At 38.8% G+C, this 18,260-nt stretch overlaps 1 protein-coding gene across 5 annotated transcripts in view; it reads right to left on the reverse strand.

Moving 5' to 3' along the window:
* The window catches only part of TOR1AIP1 (torsin 1A interacting protein 1), a 39,084-nt gene that overhangs the window by 19,270 nt on the left and 1,554 nt on the right, over positions 1–18,260 (reverse strand). For all 5 annotated transcript variants that reach the window (XM_020984341.2, XM_020984343.2, XM_020984342.2 and 2 more), the window contains exons 2-6: positions 15,484–15,561; positions 7,157–7,222; positions 6,577–6,624; positions 1,991–2,029; positions 902–997 (exon numbers count right to left, since the gene is read on the reverse strand). In XM_020984341.2, coding sequence (XP_020840000.1) covers positions 902–997; positions 1,991–2,029; positions 6,577–6,624; positions 7,157–7,222; positions 15,484–15,561 — 327 coding nt within the window. The remainder of the gene's footprint in view (positions 1–901; positions 998–1,990; positions 2,030–6,576; positions 6,625–7,156; positions 7,223–15,483; positions 15,562–18,260) is intronic.

Raw genomic sequence — 18,260 nt, forward strand, 5'->3', positions numbered from 1 at the left:
TACTGGTTCTTTTTAGAGATTCAAAATTTTTTGACTTGTGTTTGAGCATCTTGTTAATATCACTGGTACTTTTCTCTCTTTGGATAAATTCTCCCTGGATCAGGAGCCTGAACAACTGAAAAGACCATTATGGTATGGTGCAAAGAGCACCCAGCTTTGGAATCAAAGCCTGGGTTCAAATCCCTCCTTTTGACACTTACCCCAAGTGACCTTGGACAGATCATTTCCCTTCTCTTTGGCCTCAGTTTCCTCATATGTAAGATGAAGGAGTTGGACTTGATGGTCTGCAAGGTACCTGCCAACTCTAGACTCATGAACCACAGAATAACAATCGCTGATGTGAGGCTGAATTTAAACCAGAACTTAGGGATAAAATTTTGGCTAAAACCATTATCAATTTCTTAAAGCCACAAAACTCTTTAGAAACTGGAGTACCAATATCAACATAATTTCTCTAACTTTTTGAAAATCAGCATAATGGCAAAATAATTTTTTACTCACACACTTAAGTTAGATATTTTTCCCAATAATGAGAGGCAATATGATAGAGGGGAGAGAACACTTGTAGTCGAAGGACTGGGTTCAAACCCTGGTCCTACCTCCTTACTACCTGTGGGACCTCACTGGGTAACTTACCATCTCTCTGCACCTCTGTTCCTTCATGGGTAAAATGAGGGGAGTAGGGAAGGTCCCTCTCAGCTCTATGATCCTGTGATGGTTAACTTGCTCAAACATTATGATTCATCTCATCAGGTTACTCCAAAATATAAATGGACCAAAAACTTTTAACAAATGTTCATTTAACATGTAAAATTCATGCCAAAGCGGTTTTCGTAATTTGCCAAATATCTATATGCTTTCTATAAAAAGGTCAACAAGATAATCAGACACCGTCATTTACCTCTTGACTTAGTAGAATCCTCATCGCTATGGCTGGGAGTATTCATGTCACTGTCGGAGATGTTGTGGTGTTCTGCCTCCTCCTCTTCAGTTTCCCCTGGGATTGCATAATAATTTGTTTAAAGAATTGTTGGTAGAAAGAGCTTACAGTCCAATGTTCAAAAGCCTCAATTTGATTATGTTTCTAGGAAACTGAGGCATTTATCAATATAGATAAAGCCCATTTTTTCATCACGCTATATACAGAAATGCTTTTTCATTTATTATGCTTATTTTTTGTCGTTGTTGCAGTGTGTATGTCAACTAATTTTTTTTCACCAAAAGGATCTTGGTTTTTTAAACACGACTAGAGATTAGTCATACTTTGTAATTAACAGGAACACACATGAGACGTGGTTTACAAATGCTGTCTGTGCCCTTGCCATCTACTTTGAATGGGCTAACCACACACGGCCAGCCACATCCATTCTGTGGTGCTGGAGGCGTCTATTACCTGAACAAACATTTATAGACAAATCTAAAAGATTAACTTCACAAAGCTCACCATGGAAACCACAGAGAGAAGGAAAAGACACTAGGTATTAGAAATGTGAGCCTACAGTGTAATACATAACTGAGATTCTGACAAGACCAGTAGGCATGCCAGTTATGGGTCGATCAATCCAGATTACAGTTGAAAATGAGGACTCGAAAAGACTAAATATAACTTGTGACCTATTCAAAAACAGACTGATATGAAACCTTGGAATATATGATTTAAAAAAATTATAGTAATCAAATTCAGGATATACCAGGAGTTTCTGGTTTCCCAGAACTAATTCATTTTGAGAAAGATTCTACATATATAACAGAGTGGTAACTATCAATTCCTAAAAACTATTTTTATTTATCTGCTCATTTGCACCTTGTAAAAGTATCCGGAAAAAGAAATGCATGCAAGCCCAAGCAGACACCCACTCACCATCCCTTTTCTATGAATTTCGACCCCAAAGGACATTTTGTTTTCTGTCTTAGCCCAGTCTCTGGGTGTAATGTTACTTATAACCAGTATTAAATTGCTTGTGAGATAACAGATGCATGAAGACAGTACCTTCTTCAGAGAAATCAACCTTCTGCATTCTAGTGACTCCTAGGGGAAGAAAGGAAAGTCACATCTGAGTTGAATGTAGTTTCAAAAGTTTCAGTGGCAAAAAATAAAAGTTGCAATTATACCTAGATTAGTAATAATTATGCAAAGTAAAAATGAAGATGACTCTAATCACATTTTCAGTTGGATAAACTATTAATGTACTCCAGAGTTATTTCAAGACTCAACCAGAAATCTTTGCTGATGGCAGCTAGATGGCACAGTAGATAGAGCTCTGGTCTTGCAGTCAGGTAGACCTGAGTTCAAATCCACCCTTAGACATTTGACACTTACTACTGTGTGACCCTGGGCAAGTCACTTAACTCCGAATGTCAAGAAAGAAAGAAAAAAAGAAAGAGAAAGAAAGAAAGAAATCTTTGCTAGGTGACACAATGGATAGAGTGCTGGGTACCTAGAGTCAGAAAACCTGAGTTTAAATTTAGTGTGACCCTGGAAAAATCACTTGAATACTGCTGACCTCAGTTTCCTCATCTGTAAAATGAGGATAATTATAGCACCTGCCTCCCAGAGGTGGTTGCGAGGATCAAATTAGATAATATTTGTAAAGTGCTTGCAAGACTGGCTGGCACATAGTAGGCTTTATGTAAATGCTGGCTTTTATTATTATTAGATGTGTACTTGGCTGATTTAGAAACTGCCCTGGAGGATGCTTATGATGGTACTAACAAATTTTTGCTCCTATGCGTAACAGTGACAGCAATTCCCACTGATACGTTAAATTTCTGATTACAAATAAGAAACAGAAGTTCTAAAGGGAAAAATAATTAGCATAAGGATTAGGAATGAGGACATGCGCTGTTGTATTTTTTAGGGGCTGCTAGGTAGCACAGTAGATAAGACTGTCAATCCTGGAGTCATGAGGACCTGAGTTCAAATGTGGCCTCAGACACTATCTGTGTGACCCTGGTTAAGTGTCTTAATTCTGTTTGCCTCAGTTTTCTCATCTGTAAAATGAGCTGGAGAAGGAAATGGCAAACTGAGTCAGTGTCTTTGCCAAGAAAACCCCAAATGGGATCAATGAAGAGTTGGACACAACTGACTGATCTACTAAACAACAACTATAGCATAAGCAAGTTAGATTTAAAAAAAAAAAAACTAGACGAGGGGCCAAAAGAACTGATTTTTCTGATGAAACTGTCACCGTAATCAACTAATGCATCACAAAGGAAGAGAGAAGACAAGTTTCTTGTAGTGTAAGCACAAGTTTATGCCTAGTGCTTCTCTCTGGACTGTTGATAGAACAACTTATTTGACCAAGAATAATGAATTTACCTAATGTGCAAAAAATCCAGCAATTATAAATGAAGCATTTTATTTTAGTTGCAAGAAAAGCTTTTTTACACAATGCATTTTGTTTTTACATCACATTCATTACTGAATATATTCCTTCCCCTCTCCTGTATGTTTAATGAGCTTTTTCTTGTAGTAAAGATTAATGATACTAGAAAATTAATCAAGAGTAAAGATGATCATTGACAGAATTTTTTGAAATCCCCCAAAAGCAAATATTTTGCCAGCCTATTTCTATTTCATTGCATATGCCTGAAAGTAACAAAATCATAGTATTTTTAAAAGATACAATAATTCAGACTTTTCCTTAGTTTAGACACTCAATCAAAAAGTGTTTATTTAAGCACCTACTACATTCTAGGTGCTGGGAATACAAATACAAAAATACAAAAACAATCCCTACTCTCAAAGAGATTACATCCTAACATAGCTGTTTAACTAGGTATTCTCAGAGTATTCAACTGAGAACAGGATACTAGGTAGTGAATGAGGTTATCTGGCAATGTATTATTTAACTGGTCTTATCTAGTTTTTAGATAAACCATTTAAAATTTAATAGAGTTAGAAATCCTATGTTAGTAAATAAAAATTCCAAGTCAAATCTGATATAGACTCTCATGCCGAAAATGAATTCCTATAATGGTTATGGTTAAATTAAAAATGCTATCTTATTACAAAGAATGAATTAATTTCTCATATTTCATAGCCCCTAAAGGTCTTCAAGAAGTATTTCTGGAATTGGTATAAGAAAGCTCACTTTATAATTTTAGGATCATGATACAGCAATTCCTGGATACAGTTTGGTCATTTGCTATAAAGCCATATCACAAATAGTGGTGGGAAAGATAATTTTGCCTGTATTTTAAAGACTCTTACGCAACAGGAGGCAGTGGCTAGAAACAAGAAAAGCACCATCCAACAGGCTAAGGTTGGGCTCAGAGCTCAGATTTAATGCAGGTTTCAAATGCAATCTCTGATTTAATGAAATTTACAAAAACTATTCACAAATACAAATATTTAAAAGTAAAACTGACCATGAATTGGCAACTTCTCAGTCTAATTAAGTTTCCATTTCACTTCCCTAACAGCTATTTCGGCTTTCTATATTTCAGCTGTGCTAGGTACTGGCGCTAAGAGATTTTTTAAATCACACAGGTGCTTGCACAGGGGAGATTACAATCTGTTGGGTGTGGCGGGGGAAGTAAGATACACAGCTGAACAGGTCAGGATGTGATGTGGGCAAAGGCAGACTCACAAAAAAGTGCTCTAGGAAAACTCGAAGAGGGAGAGAGAATTTTCAGCTGGGGGTTAATATCAGCAGAGATGTCACAGAGAAGATGACATCCAGATAAGCCTTAAAGGAAGATGGGGATCCTGAAAAATAGAGTTAACATAGTCATTCAAAGCCCTCAGGGTGGCCTAAACAAATGCAAGAAGACAAAGGAAAGCAGGAGTCCAGCACCACTCAGTCCAGTCTGGCTAGATGTGGCCAAGTATATGAAGCGAAGTAACACAAAACACAGTTAGGAAGGTTGGTTAAAAAGGAGAGTTAAAAGATACATTCAGGGCTAGTCGTGCCTTAAAGAAAAAAGTGGGTATTTGTGTTTGGTGGGGGGCGGGCCGTGGGGACAGAAGGGGTACAACATTTGTGGAAATCATTTCCACTGAAGCTTAATGTTCCTATCATATATTCCTGGTTGCACTGAAACTGGGGTACAATTAATCAGGAGGCACCACTACAGAACAATTTTACTTTAGTGTTTTAAACAGTGACTTATATTTGTTTTAGTTGTAAAGAATAGTTTAAAAAAACTATTTGTAAATGCTCATCTGCAAAATAAGGGCACTGGAGTAGATGATCCCTGAGGCCCTTTCTCAAGGGCCACCTTCAGTGCTCAGTAGCCACAAGAGGGCAGTTTTGGAAGAAAGTGACACTTTTGTTCAACTCTAAGCTGAGCTTCACACCAAAAAACAGTTTCTTAAAGAAAACCCCAACTCTTTCCTTTTGTGACTCATTGCGAAATTAAGCTGTTCCATGATAAGAATTGAAACTAATGTTCCTAGCAGCTTCCCCAATGAAAGCAGCTTCACCTCAATGCAAGTCAGCCTGGCAGGATACAAAGAATCACAGGCTTAAAATTGGGAAGGGATCAAAGAAGCCAGCTAGTCCAAAAACTCCTGCTTAAATCATGAATCTTTTCTTCCAAATCACAAACAAGTAGTTATCTAACCTCCTTCTGAACCTAAGAGAAAACTCAATTACTTTCTGAGACAATATTATAAAAAAGTCAAATTGGATGAACTTCTGGGAGATTTTTAGGTGGAAGAAACCCTAGCTTCTACCCCAGTCCAAGTCCTCTTCTGCAGGGTACTTAGCCGACAAAGCCTGGCCTTTCTTCCAAATATCTGACAACTATCTTGTGGGGCTCTGTGATGTTCTGTGGCATTGCAGGACCTGGATTGTCATGTGAGCTCTATCATGTATGGCCTACCTGACCTCAAACAGGTGACTTTGCCTCTTCTCTGTAAAGCAAGAAGGTTGGGCTAGATGCCTTTTTTTAAAGTCTAAACCCAAAACCTAAGATTCCCTGTCCCTGCCTCCCACTGCCAGGTCTTCTCTTCTTCAGATTAAACATATCCCAAGTTCCTTAAACTACTCCAAATGGCAGCTTCTAGTCCCTTTGTCATCCTGCTTGCTCTCTTCTCTGAATGTGTCTGTTTGTCAAAAGCCCTGCTAAGATGTGTTCCAGAACTGGCCACTGTACTCCAAATGGGGCCTGACTTGGAGGCCACATCAGGACTGTCACCTCCCTCACTCTGGACTTAAGCTTCTTTTAATGTGGCATTAAATTACATGGACGTTTTTGCGGGATGCAGCCTGCATCAGTAGATGCCTATTGAGCTGCAGATTCAAGAATTCCTAGGTCTTTTTCATATTAGCTGCTTCCTAGCCAGGTCATTTACCCCTCCTTCTCCTCAATACTGTGAATTTGAAAAAGGGTAAAATGAATGAAACCTTTTTGTGTGAACTCATGAGTTTAAACAAAAGTTTAACGGACAAACTTGTTATCTCATACTTGCCTATTTTGTAAAGCTGAAATCAAAACTTACAAGTCAGGATGCTGTTGTAATAAAGAATATCTTATTCATGGTACAGTAAGCCCTGAAACCTCATTTATATTCATATAGCCACAAATCAGAACTTCCACAAAGAACAAATTAAAAGCAGAGTCACCAACCTGTTTCCTTCATCTTAGTATTTCCATTTGTCCCAAATGAGGAGTAATCTGCAACAAAGAGCAAAAAATTATTAGAGCCCAGAAGAAACAAAGCCACACATAAAGAAGCAAGAAGCAATGTCCTTCTAAAAAAAAAATGGTAGAATATGCAATTTAAAAAGAAAAAAGGAAGGAGGACAAGGAGGCAGAAACCCTCTGAAAGGAAAGTAAGGTGTCTTTTCAATTCATCTGATATCAGTACAGTCACAGCATGACCATATCTTTTAGTACCAGTCAATATACTGACATTAAGTAGAGATATATGCTTATAAGGAATATTTTAGGTTTTTTTCCCTTCCAGATAGGAAAGCAACTCATAGCCAATACAATTATTTAAAAAGTTTTAGTTATAAAATGCATGTAGCAAAGGCATATATTTGATTACTCTGCATAAGATAATTTTAGGGTTCTAAGACAAAATCTTCAACCTTTTGTTTTTCATTACCCAGATAACTAATAGAGATGAAAATCCTTTTCTTAGTCTTAAAATCACCATAGTAATAAATGGAACTGTAGAAACATATAGAAAATAAGCTCTTACCAGATCCTGAACTTTTTATAGGTGGTCTACGAAGGTCAGCTAGAATTGCAGAACTCTCATTAGCAACTAGCATAGAAAAAAAATACATTTAAGTGATTAGAAATAGTAAATATACCACACATATATGCTCTCCTCACTTCTAACCAACTCTAAATTTGCCACATGGCAAAGAATAATTTAATGTCAAAAGATCTGTGATTTAATACTGTGTTTAAACCTGAGGTAGGTCACTTCATAATCTGCTCCCTCCCCCTAGCCCCCAATCAAACTGCCCTTTGCTAGGCTCACCCTTAGACAACAGGCAGAGTCTTTGCTGTCCTGTGCTTAAAAGTCTTTCCAAAGCTTGCCAATATTTGTACTTTGTGGACATTTAACATCTCTATACCATGATGGAAAAGGGACAATAGTGAAGGAACAACACTACACTGACAAAAGGGAACACTGAATATAAGTCCTTTATTTTCCTCAACTCAAAAAATTTTTTAAAATCCTAAAATATATAACTCAATACGAAATTTATCCCATATGTTTGTCATTATCTGCTTTACGGATTATCTATGGAAACTTTAAATTCAAGTTTGTTTTCCAAGTGCCTAGCACATTCTTATTCTACTTGATTAGCCTGAACACACTCAGGAAATGCAAATTAATTTTAATTATTAAAATTTTAATATTAAGTTAGGGGAAACAGCATTACAAAGGTCATTTGTTCAAAACAAAACAAAAATGGCTCCTCCCCCCAATTTAAAGTATTCTCAAACCGAATATAACACGTCTCTTAGTTTAGCTAATGCTTTACACTAATCATTAGCATTTAAGAAACTATCAAACACCTTTTTTCTATATGAATTTTTGCCAGGTACTATCCTTAAAGTGCTATTCCAGCATTTCAATGAGTCAAGTGGGTGGTACAATAGTTAGATCACTGGACCTGGAGTCAGGAAGACCACGGTTCAAATCCAGCTTCAGACACTTACTAGCTATATGATCCTGGGCAAGTCACTAGACTTTTGTCTACCTCAGTTTCCTCAAAACTGTAAAATGGGAATAATAATAGCACCTATTCCCCCAGGGTTGTTTTAAGGATCAAATCAGAGATTGTTTGTAAAGTGCTTAGCACAGTGCCTGGCACACAGCTGGAGCTTAATAAATGCTTGTGTTTCCTTCCTTCCTTCATTAGGGCAAAGTGCTTGATTTGGGGTTCTTATGGCCAGTGGAATGCAAGACCTGCTAAGTACTATCAATCTGCAAAGGCTTTTCATATAGACCAATGATGATCTGAAGACTAATTCACATCAGTTTGGTGAGATTCATCACAAAGCTGGCTTCACTTCAGGGTGATGAATTTTTTGGCTGCAGCAACTGTTGTAAGACCTTCTAAGAATCGGTTCTGCACTGACTGCATCACTTCCCTAGCTCTACAGCACAGATAACAGAGTTGACTATATATAATTTAAAAATATATATCCTTCATATTAATACTTTTTATTAAACTAAAATGCTCAACTAAGCAACATTAATTAATGACATATTATGTGCCTTATTCCGTGCTAGATGCTGGAGATACAGAGGAGAAATGGCATCAGTCCTGAATAGGGGATCTGACATAACCATAGTAAATAAAAGGTAGAATATGATAGGAAAAAAGGAGGGAGCCAGAAAAACACAGTTCAGTACAGAACACTTTCAGCTCCATAACAACATGACTTCAACCTACCTTTGTGAGGCTTATTTCATGTTAACTCCTTTCTCCAAATGCTTTCTACGTTCTAGACAAATGGCCTACACGGCATCGCTATGACCATGCATTTATACGGGCTGTTCATGGCCAGAAGAGGCCCCCACCTTTCCAACGCCTCACGGAGTTCTTGGCTTCATTCAGGGCTCAGAGCAGAGCCACCTCTCCACATGAAATCTTTGCTTTCTCCCGTCTCACTCCCCTTCCTATCTTTGGATAACAAAATAAGATAACAAGACCAGACACCTTGAGTTGGAAGAGGTTATCTAGTCCAACCCCTCAATATTATGTCAACTTCTTAATGACAGGGTTTGTTTTTTATCTCTGTGTCACCAGCACCTAGCGAGGCGCCTCACATAGAGTCAGGGCTTAATAAGTGTTTGTTGAACCGAACTGGAGGAAGTAGCACCTGGATTGAGCTTTGAAGGAAGAATTTCTTCAGCAGGCAAAGCTAGGAAGGGAGTTTCAGGCCTATGGGGAATGTGGATAGTTTACACAAATGCAGGGAAGTGGAACGATACAAGACAAGATGGAAGAAAACCTTGTAAGTCATCCTAAGAGTATGTACAGGAGAGTCGTGTAAAATACTAGTAAGGTAAGTTGGTCCCATGTTGTAGAGGACCCAAGATTTCAATTATCATTTATGCTACTGGTTCACTAATCTACTTATTTAGCCCTGACCTCCAGTCTTTTATCTCCAACTTCCCACTGCGCATCTCAAAGTGGATGGCCTGATGACATCTGAAATTCAACACGTACAAAACTGAACTATCTTTCTCCCTGAGCTCTTGCCTTCCCAAGCTTCCCTATTACTGTTGAGGGTACCACATCCTTCCCAATTCCCCAGGCTCAAAACCTAGGTACCGTCTTTGACTCCTCACTCTCTTATCAACCCTCCCCACCCCATATCAAATCTGTTGTCAAGTCCTGCTCTTTGAACCTTTGTAACATCGCTCATATATTCCCCCACCACCCCCCTTCTCTCTTCTGATGTTGCTACCTGGTGTAGGCCCTTCTCACCTCATGCCTGATCTACTGAAATAGCCTACTGGTTGGTCTCCCTGCTACAAGCCTCTCCCCAATTCAGTTCAACTTCTATTCAGTTGTCAAACTGCTCTTCTTAAAAAGCAGCTCTGATCATATCACACCTCTGCTCAATAAACTTCAATGCCTCCCTATTTTCACCTTCAGGATCAATTATAATATCCTCTGTCTGGCTTTCAAAGCCCCATATAACCCTACATAATCGGGCCTTTTCCCTACCTTTCTAGTGCTCTCTATACTCCCCCACACTCTCTGATCCAGCGACACCGGCTTCCTTGCTGCTCCTTGCACAAGATCCCCACCCCCTGACTGCAGGCATTTTCTCTGGTGGTCCCCAGGCATGCCAGGCTCTCCCTCCTCACCTCTGCCTCTTGGCTTCCCTGGCTCCCATCCCCAGCACTTAGTACCTGGCACATAATAAGTGCTAACAAATTTTTACCGATGTCAGAGTTTGCATTGTGCTCCACTGGCAACAGGGAGCCACTGAGGTCAGGGGTGTGACATGGTCAGATCTGTGCATCAGAAAGATTTGGGCAGCTGTGCTAAGGACAGATGGAAGACAGGAACAACTCTAGGCTAGGGAGCCTATTTTGGAGGCTATTCCAATGGCCCAACAGAGAGAGGATAAAGGCTTGACTGGACTGAAGTGGGGGAAGCACAAAGATGCCACATGAGAGATACTGCAGGGGTCAAATCCATAGGACAAAGTGGATTTAACTTTGTTCTCAACAGAGCTTTTAACCAGCATTCAACAGTCTATTTCGAGTCCCATTTCAACTCTTTCAACCCTCCACATTTCAATATGCCTAGGAGTTCTAGAAGAAATTCTGAAAGGAAGCCTGTACTTGAGGGTACTCCTAGTTTGTGACCATTTCTCTCCTATCTTACTAGGCAGTTTTCCCTATTACTACTGCCCCCCCCTTTTAGGTTTTAGGAACCACTTTTAGGTTCAATTAAATATAATACTCAAGGTATATATGCCTTCTTTGCTCTCTTTTTTTTCAGAGCTGAGCAACTAACAGCTTTAGAGAGTACTTTTCAATTAGATTACCTCCAATCCACAGCTATCAATTAGACAAATATTTAAATGAGTGGCTACTATGTATATGGTTACTGTGCCCAGTGCTGAGGAATGATTTACAGAAGCAGTGTACAGTTCTCTCTCATGTGGAGGTGGTGTGAGGATGGGGATCATTAGCAAAGACCTCATTAGAAAGTTAGGAGAAGAGGACAATGGAGAGATCAGCTTTGGCTGAAGCAGAGGTACTTAGGGAAGTAGAGAGGACTCAAACTCTAGAATGCCCAAGAAGCTGGGGGAGAAGAGGAACAAGGGGGTGGGATTTCAGGCCCTGAGCTTGATTTCAGTCAGTCCTCAGGGTGATCTTACTATGGTCACCAGTGGTGGAAAGACTCATTTCTGTATTACTGAAATACTCTTATTATCTTTCCTATTGAGCCTCTCTACAAGTCTGACTAGAAGAGAAATGAGAAAATTTAATATTTCAAGGCTCAGTTGATGGGAAGGCAGCATGGTACAGTAAAAGACTCTGGGGCCAGAGGACATGGGTTCAAATGCCTATGGGTGTATGCCTATTCCTTTTGCAACATTAGGCAAATTACTCAATCTTCCTGGTCCTCAGTTCCTCATCTGTAAAATGAGGATGTTGAACTAAATGATGTTCTGAGGTTCCTGCAAGTTCTAAATCTATGCTCCTCTGACTGGAGACTCCCTGGGAATTTCAGGGAATGGGTTCTGCCTCTGGCCCTCTCTCCACTTTGAACCCATTTCTTATTTCCTACACACCCTGACCCTACTCTGACTCCTTAGAAGTGTTGTCTTTCCCTATTAGAATGACAGTTTCTAAAGGGCAAGGACAATATTACTTGTTTGCATTTATATCCCTAGCACTTAATAAAAGCTTTTTCATTCATTTGTTTATTTCTCTAAGGCAGGGGTTAGTACCCGTTTTGGTGGCATAGACTTCTTAGAATAACATTTTTAAATGCACAATATGAAACATATAGGATTACAAAGGAAACCAATTATCCTGAAATACAGTTATTAAAATATTAACATACTTTAAAAATATCTGGTTATATAAATATCTGTTTGTGTAAAATATCTGGTTTCCCAGATTTAAGTGATAATATAAACAGATGTATGTATCATTTTGGCCATAGTCTGGGAACCAATTTGGTGTCAGAGAGCTGGTGAGACTTTGAAGTATGTATAACATTAGTAATAATAAACTTGCATGCTCTAAAGCAGGGGTGGGAAACCTTCAGCATTGAGGCCACGTGTGGTCCTCTATGTCCTCAAGTGTGGCCCTTTGACTGAATCCAAACTTCACAGAACAAATCCTTTTATTAAACGGATTCAGAGTCTAAAGCATTCCATAAATCACCTCATTTGATCCTTACAGCAACTCGGTGTGACAGGCAATACAAGCACCATTATCCCCACTTTATATATAAAAAGCTGAGGCTTACAGAGGCAATCTTTACAGAACTTCCACTGGAAGAACTCTCAGTGGCATCTACTCTAATTTAACCTGAATGAGAAGCCCCACAACAGCACCCATGACCAGTGGCCATTCCATCTTTGCCTGAAGATTTCCAATTTGGGTAGAAGGGAGAGTAGAGCTAGAGGTGCAGTTGAAAGAAAACCAAGAGTGACGAGGGTTGTTCATTTTACTTTTAGGGAATTATCATTGTTAATAGCCCTCACCTTGGGTTAATGAGTGGCAGAGTGCTAAGATCTGGACCCAAGCTTTTGGATTCCAGATCTACTGTTCTTTCCATAATGAAACACCCCTAACTAAATAGTCGCCTTATGTATCAAACATCTCCCCAAGGCTCTTCTCTTCTCCCATAATCTCTCTACCTCTTTGATCATAACATGGAACTGATTTTTTTTAAACATCTCTTGTACTTATTGAATTCTTTCTATGTTTCTTGTCCTTAATTTAATATTACTGAGTTGAATATTTTATTTTCTCTGAGAAAGAAAATATATTAAATTATGCTGCTTTATATATGAGGGAATGGAAATTGAGAGTCTCTCTACGATTCTCATGTGATCTTGATTTTTTTTTCCTTGTAGGAAAGTTGCTCCAGGTAATTAAAGAGTAACACTATGTAATAGGCTTTTAGGAAGATTAATCTGGTGGCAGTGGGGAGACTGCTGCATTAATTCAGACATGAGAAGATGAAAACTTGAAGAAGGTAGGTAGCAGATGAAATGGGAAGGGTGGAATGTGACAGATTTTTAAGGAAGAATTATTAGGCTTGTTGACTATAAAGGAGGACTTTTCATGGTATATGGAGGAAGAGGAGGAGGGATTCAATTATTACTTAAATTTTTTGAGCCTAGATACCTCAGAGAATAGTGGTGAAACTAACAATAATGCATTTGGCTCAGTGTATGTAGAATTTGAGTTGTAAATAACAATAACAACAACACCAATAAGCATTACATAGCTTTTTAAAGTTTGCAAAGTGTTTTAAATATATGGAATCATTTGATCTTCACAACAACCTGAGGAGGCAGGTGTTATCACTACTCCCATTTTACAGGTGAGGAAACTGAGGCAGATGGAGGTGGAGGGATCTGCAGGGAATCACGTAGTTACTATGTCTTGGAGGCCACCTCTGAACTCAGATCTTCCTGACTCTAAGTCTAGCACTTTGGATACTGTGCCACCAAGTAGAAATGCTTGTCCACATTGGAAGATGGGTAGTAGAACTTATGGTACGGCTTTTAATATGCCAAATTAGCTCAATAAATAATTCAAATTTAAAACTTGGGGGAAATAAAAGGCTGTTAACATTCAAGCCCAGATAACAGATGTTCCATAAAAACACACTGATTAGTTAACTAGAAAGCAACAAAAATGTGTAAATCTCAACTAAAGTCCTACTCAGATATTTTGTTATAAAATAGAGCTGACTTTGGATTTTCATCAAAAGCTACACTAGCAGAGTACAAAATTTAGTAGGCTCTACTAATCTAGAAAGGCTTTAAGTATAAGACGTCAATGAATTGTGGCTACTGTCCAAGGACCAGCACAGAGTGGCTTGTCACCATAAGACTAACAATTACATGACAATATTCTTGGCCGCAGCAAGTCACAGAAACAGTTTACTAAAGCAGAGAGGGATTCCAATCTGCATTGGTGGATAGAGGTCCCACACTGAAAAACAGTTGTGAAGTACAAGTATTTACATTAATAACTCTAAAAAGATTCTCCAAATTATTTTGTTACGTTGAAATTTTGCTATACTGATTAAGTGAGTCGCATATGCTAGGAATCAAAATTCTAAAGATTCTTCTACTGTTATGATATGGACAGTTAGGTGTTATAGTGAATGGAGCTCAGGACTTGGAGTCAGGAAGACCTAAGTTCGACACCTGCCTGGCATTCACTAGTTGTATGACCTTGGGCAAATTACTTGACCTCAGCCTCAGTTTCCTCATATGTAAAATGGGAATAATGATAGCCATTACCTCTCAGTATGGTTGTGAGGATGAGATAATATTTATAAAGTCTTTTGCAAACCTTAAAGTAATATATAAATGCAAGCTATTATTATTATCATTATGAGCTGATGTGGGAACTGACTGCTCTCGTTGATGATACAGCGCTGTTATGCTGGATAAAGCAGCATCTTTCAAGAAGATAACACAATGTGTATCATCATCATGTTATGTTTTACTCTGTCAGTCATCGATCCTTACTGGGTACATGACACAGCAGTTGTTATTCTAGTTCTCCTTCAAACTCCCACTTACAATAATAATTGACAGCTAACATTTATATATTGCTTTAAGATTTGCAAAGTGCTTTATATATAGGGAGTGATACATTTGGTCAGACTTAAAAAGAGAATGTTTTTCTGTAACCATTCAGTAATATATTTCAGTCACCCACTGGCCAAGGATAACAATTTACAGTTTTAATAATTGGCCTTCTTTATTCTGAAGTAGGCCTTACGCTGGCTCCACTATAAGATAAATTTAAAATTGCATAGGTTTTGTCAAATATTATCTTGCTAATAAAACTAGATCAAGCATTTTATTTAAAAAAAAAGAGTCAGCAAAAAAGCTAATTAGCAATGGGTCTGTGAGATCTTCCAATTCAACAAACATAAATTAGCCTTCTTTCATTACCTACCCACTACCCTGTATCATCTCATTGCATCTATAAACTCTCATTTTCTCTGTCTAGTTTATCAATGACTATATTTCAATGGTCTAGTGGGATGTTCTTTGTTAGCATTATCATTAGTATCAACAGGAAGCAGGAAAAATATTTGCAAGTTTTTTTTTTCAAAACACACTTAACAAAATAGGAAGATAGCAATGGTACTTAAATGCAAAGCAACATCATAAATGCAGTCAAACTCCATCTGGAATAATGTGTCTAGTTTTCTGGGTGCCATAGTTCAGGAAGGATATTGTTAAGCTTGAGAGCATGCCAGGCCAGAAATAATAACAGTAGAGAACAGTAAAGAAGGATAAGAAAGAAAAGAAGACCTTTCTTACCTGTAATCTCTTGTAGTCTCCTGACTGATTTCTTTGACACTGTCTGGCTTATGATGGTTTGGGAAGATGGTTCATCCTCTAAAGAACAAAACATGTTAACAGTTAAAACTGAGACAGAGAGAGAGAGGGAGAGAGGGAGGGAGGGAGGGAGGGAAAGAGGGAGAGAGGGAGAGAGGGAGGGGGAGGGGAGGAGAGAGAGAGAGAGAGAGAGAGAGAGAGAGTGTGTGTGTGTGTGTGTATGTGTGTGTGTGTGTGTGTGTAAAAACACAACACACCCCCATTCAGCTCAGGTGCCACCTCTTTAATGAAGCCTAATCCTTGGGCTGAAAGCATTGCTCTCTCCTCAACATTTTTTTTTAAACAAAACTTCATCTCTACCTTGCTCTATCACATTCCACTTTGTATTATACTTATTTGTTATATGCCTCGTCCTCCTCCTTGAGGAAAAAAATTGTACAATTTTTCATGTATCTGTAGCTCTGAAGTGCCTTGCACATAGTAGCTGTTGAATAATTGCTGAATGCAATATCTTCTGCACTTATGTTAAAATTTTAAAGATTTGATGTTAATGTTTTAAAGCGACTTCTCTAAGTGTCTCCTGCAGGGCCACCAACTAGAAGGCTTTATTCACTTATATTCTTTGTAGCACCTAGCACAATACTTTGCACACAGTGTAGGGACTCAGTAAATTTTAATTACATTAAGGTTAAACAAAAAAAGTCAGAAACACTGCAAGCAGTAGTGAAGACATATGAAAGTGGTCACAAAGAGAAAATATTTCTATATATTGAGGTTTACTAGCAAAGTATGTAGAAGTAGTACTAAAGAAGTGAAACTGGTATTTCCTTCTGGAGGCTCTATGTGTACAAGAAGGGAAAGGAAGGATGGGCTACAATCAGCACTGAAGGACTATATGCTCAAGTTGGTGAGATGAAAGATCCACTAAAGAGTAGAAAACACAATCATCCTTTTATTTTTCTCATTCAGTGACTACCAATTGAACACTCATTATGTGCACAGGTGCTGGGGGTAGGATCCAGAAAAAATGACAGGACCCCAGCCTTGCCCTTAAGTGTGTGATCTTGCTGAACACACACACACACACACACACACACAAAAAAAAATTAATAAAATATTTTAGAGAAAACATACAAAACAGGTAATAATCATGCAAACTTGAGTGAACATCTCTAAAATCAACAAGCTTTTAAATGTCACCAAATGTCCATAAAGAATAACATAGCTCACATTTATAATGAGCTTTACTCCCAACACCCTTTTAACAGACAGCAAGGCTAAAGAACTGACCTGGAATTTTACCCATTATCACAGAACCTGGGGGAGGGAGCTACTCCCGCAAGGCAGGGCAGCATTCTACCTTCTTGGCAACTTACAGTATTAGAAAGCTGCCTAGAGTAGTGAGGGGTTAAATGACTTCCAGGGTCACAAAGTCAGTTTATGTGAGAGGAAGGACTTGAATCCGGATTTCCTGGCTTCAAGGACAGCTGGATAGATATCCACTACCTCCCTTTGCCTCTCCTGATGCAGATAAGGCCTATACTTACTTTCATTTTACTTACGATGAACTTGAAATTGAGATCCAGAGATTCCATTAGACTGTGAACTCCTTGAGGGCAGGGACTGTTTTTTTACCTCTTTTTGCTTGACACATAGAAAGAGCTTAATAAATGTTTAATAACTGACACTGACAGAGATGTTAAATCAGGGGTGGGGAGCCTTCAGCCTTGAGACCACATGTAGCCCTGTAGTCCTCAACTTCGGCCTTTTGACTAAGTCCAAGTTTTATAGAACAAATCCCTTTATTAAAGGCATTTGTTCTGTGAAGTTTGGGTTCAGTCAAAAGGCTACACTTGAGGACCTAGAGGGCCACATATGGCCTCTCAAAGCTGAAGGTTCCCCACCTCTGGGTTAAAGGATTTGCCAAAATGATCTTCATAAAGCACGGATCATTCTCCTACTCAATAAATTTCAGTGGCTCCCTACTACCTTCAGGATCAAATATAAAATCTTTTGGTTTTTAAAGCCCTTTATAACCTGGCCCCTCCCCACTTTTCAAGTCTTGCACTTTACTAGTCTCCACAAGATCAGGCAACACCAGCCTTGCTGCTATTCCTTGGGCACAATTTCTCTTCTCTGTGCCTTTTCATCACCTGTTCCATATTCCTGGAATTTTTTTTCTCCTTTCTGCCTCTTGGCTCCCTTCAAGACTCAAGGTCCAAATCCTATCTCGGGCAAGTTGCCTTTGCTGCCCCCTCCCCTCAATGTACAGTGACTCCTCTCTGAGATTACTTCCAATTTACCCTGCAAATATATTTTTGTGTTAATATATATTTTTATCTTGCACTTTGATAGTGGTTTACATGTTGTTTCACCAATTAAAATGTGAGATACTTGATGGCAGGGGCTGTTTTTAATCTTTCTTTGTATCTCTAGCACTTTGCACTGTGGCTGGCATATAATAAGTGCTTAATAAACACACCAATCAATGCAACTTACCACATCACCTTGTAATTCAACCCCCTGTGTCTGTCAAACCTCAATGGTGACTCATATCCTTTGCATGACATTTTGCCTATGAGTCAGTGTCAAACCCACCTCCCATTCCCCAATACACACCTTGGGGTAATTCCCTACCTCAAATGTACCTGGAATTACAAACCCAGGTGTATCCCCCTCTCCTCTATACATGGACATTTAGCACAGTGGCTGACATAACAGGCACATGCTTCCTGACTTGACTTCACCTTGGGTCAGGT

Source organism: Phascolarctos cinereus, unplaced genomic scaffold (assembly GCF_003287225.1).
Source record: "Phascolarctos cinereus isolate Bilbo 61053 unplaced genomic scaffold, phaCin_HiC Scaffold_5;HRSCAF=322, whole genome shotgun sequence".
Classification (NCBI taxonomy): domain Eukaryota; kingdom Metazoa; phylum Chordata; class Mammalia; order Diprotodontia; family Phascolarctidae; genus Phascolarctos; species Phascolarctos cinereus.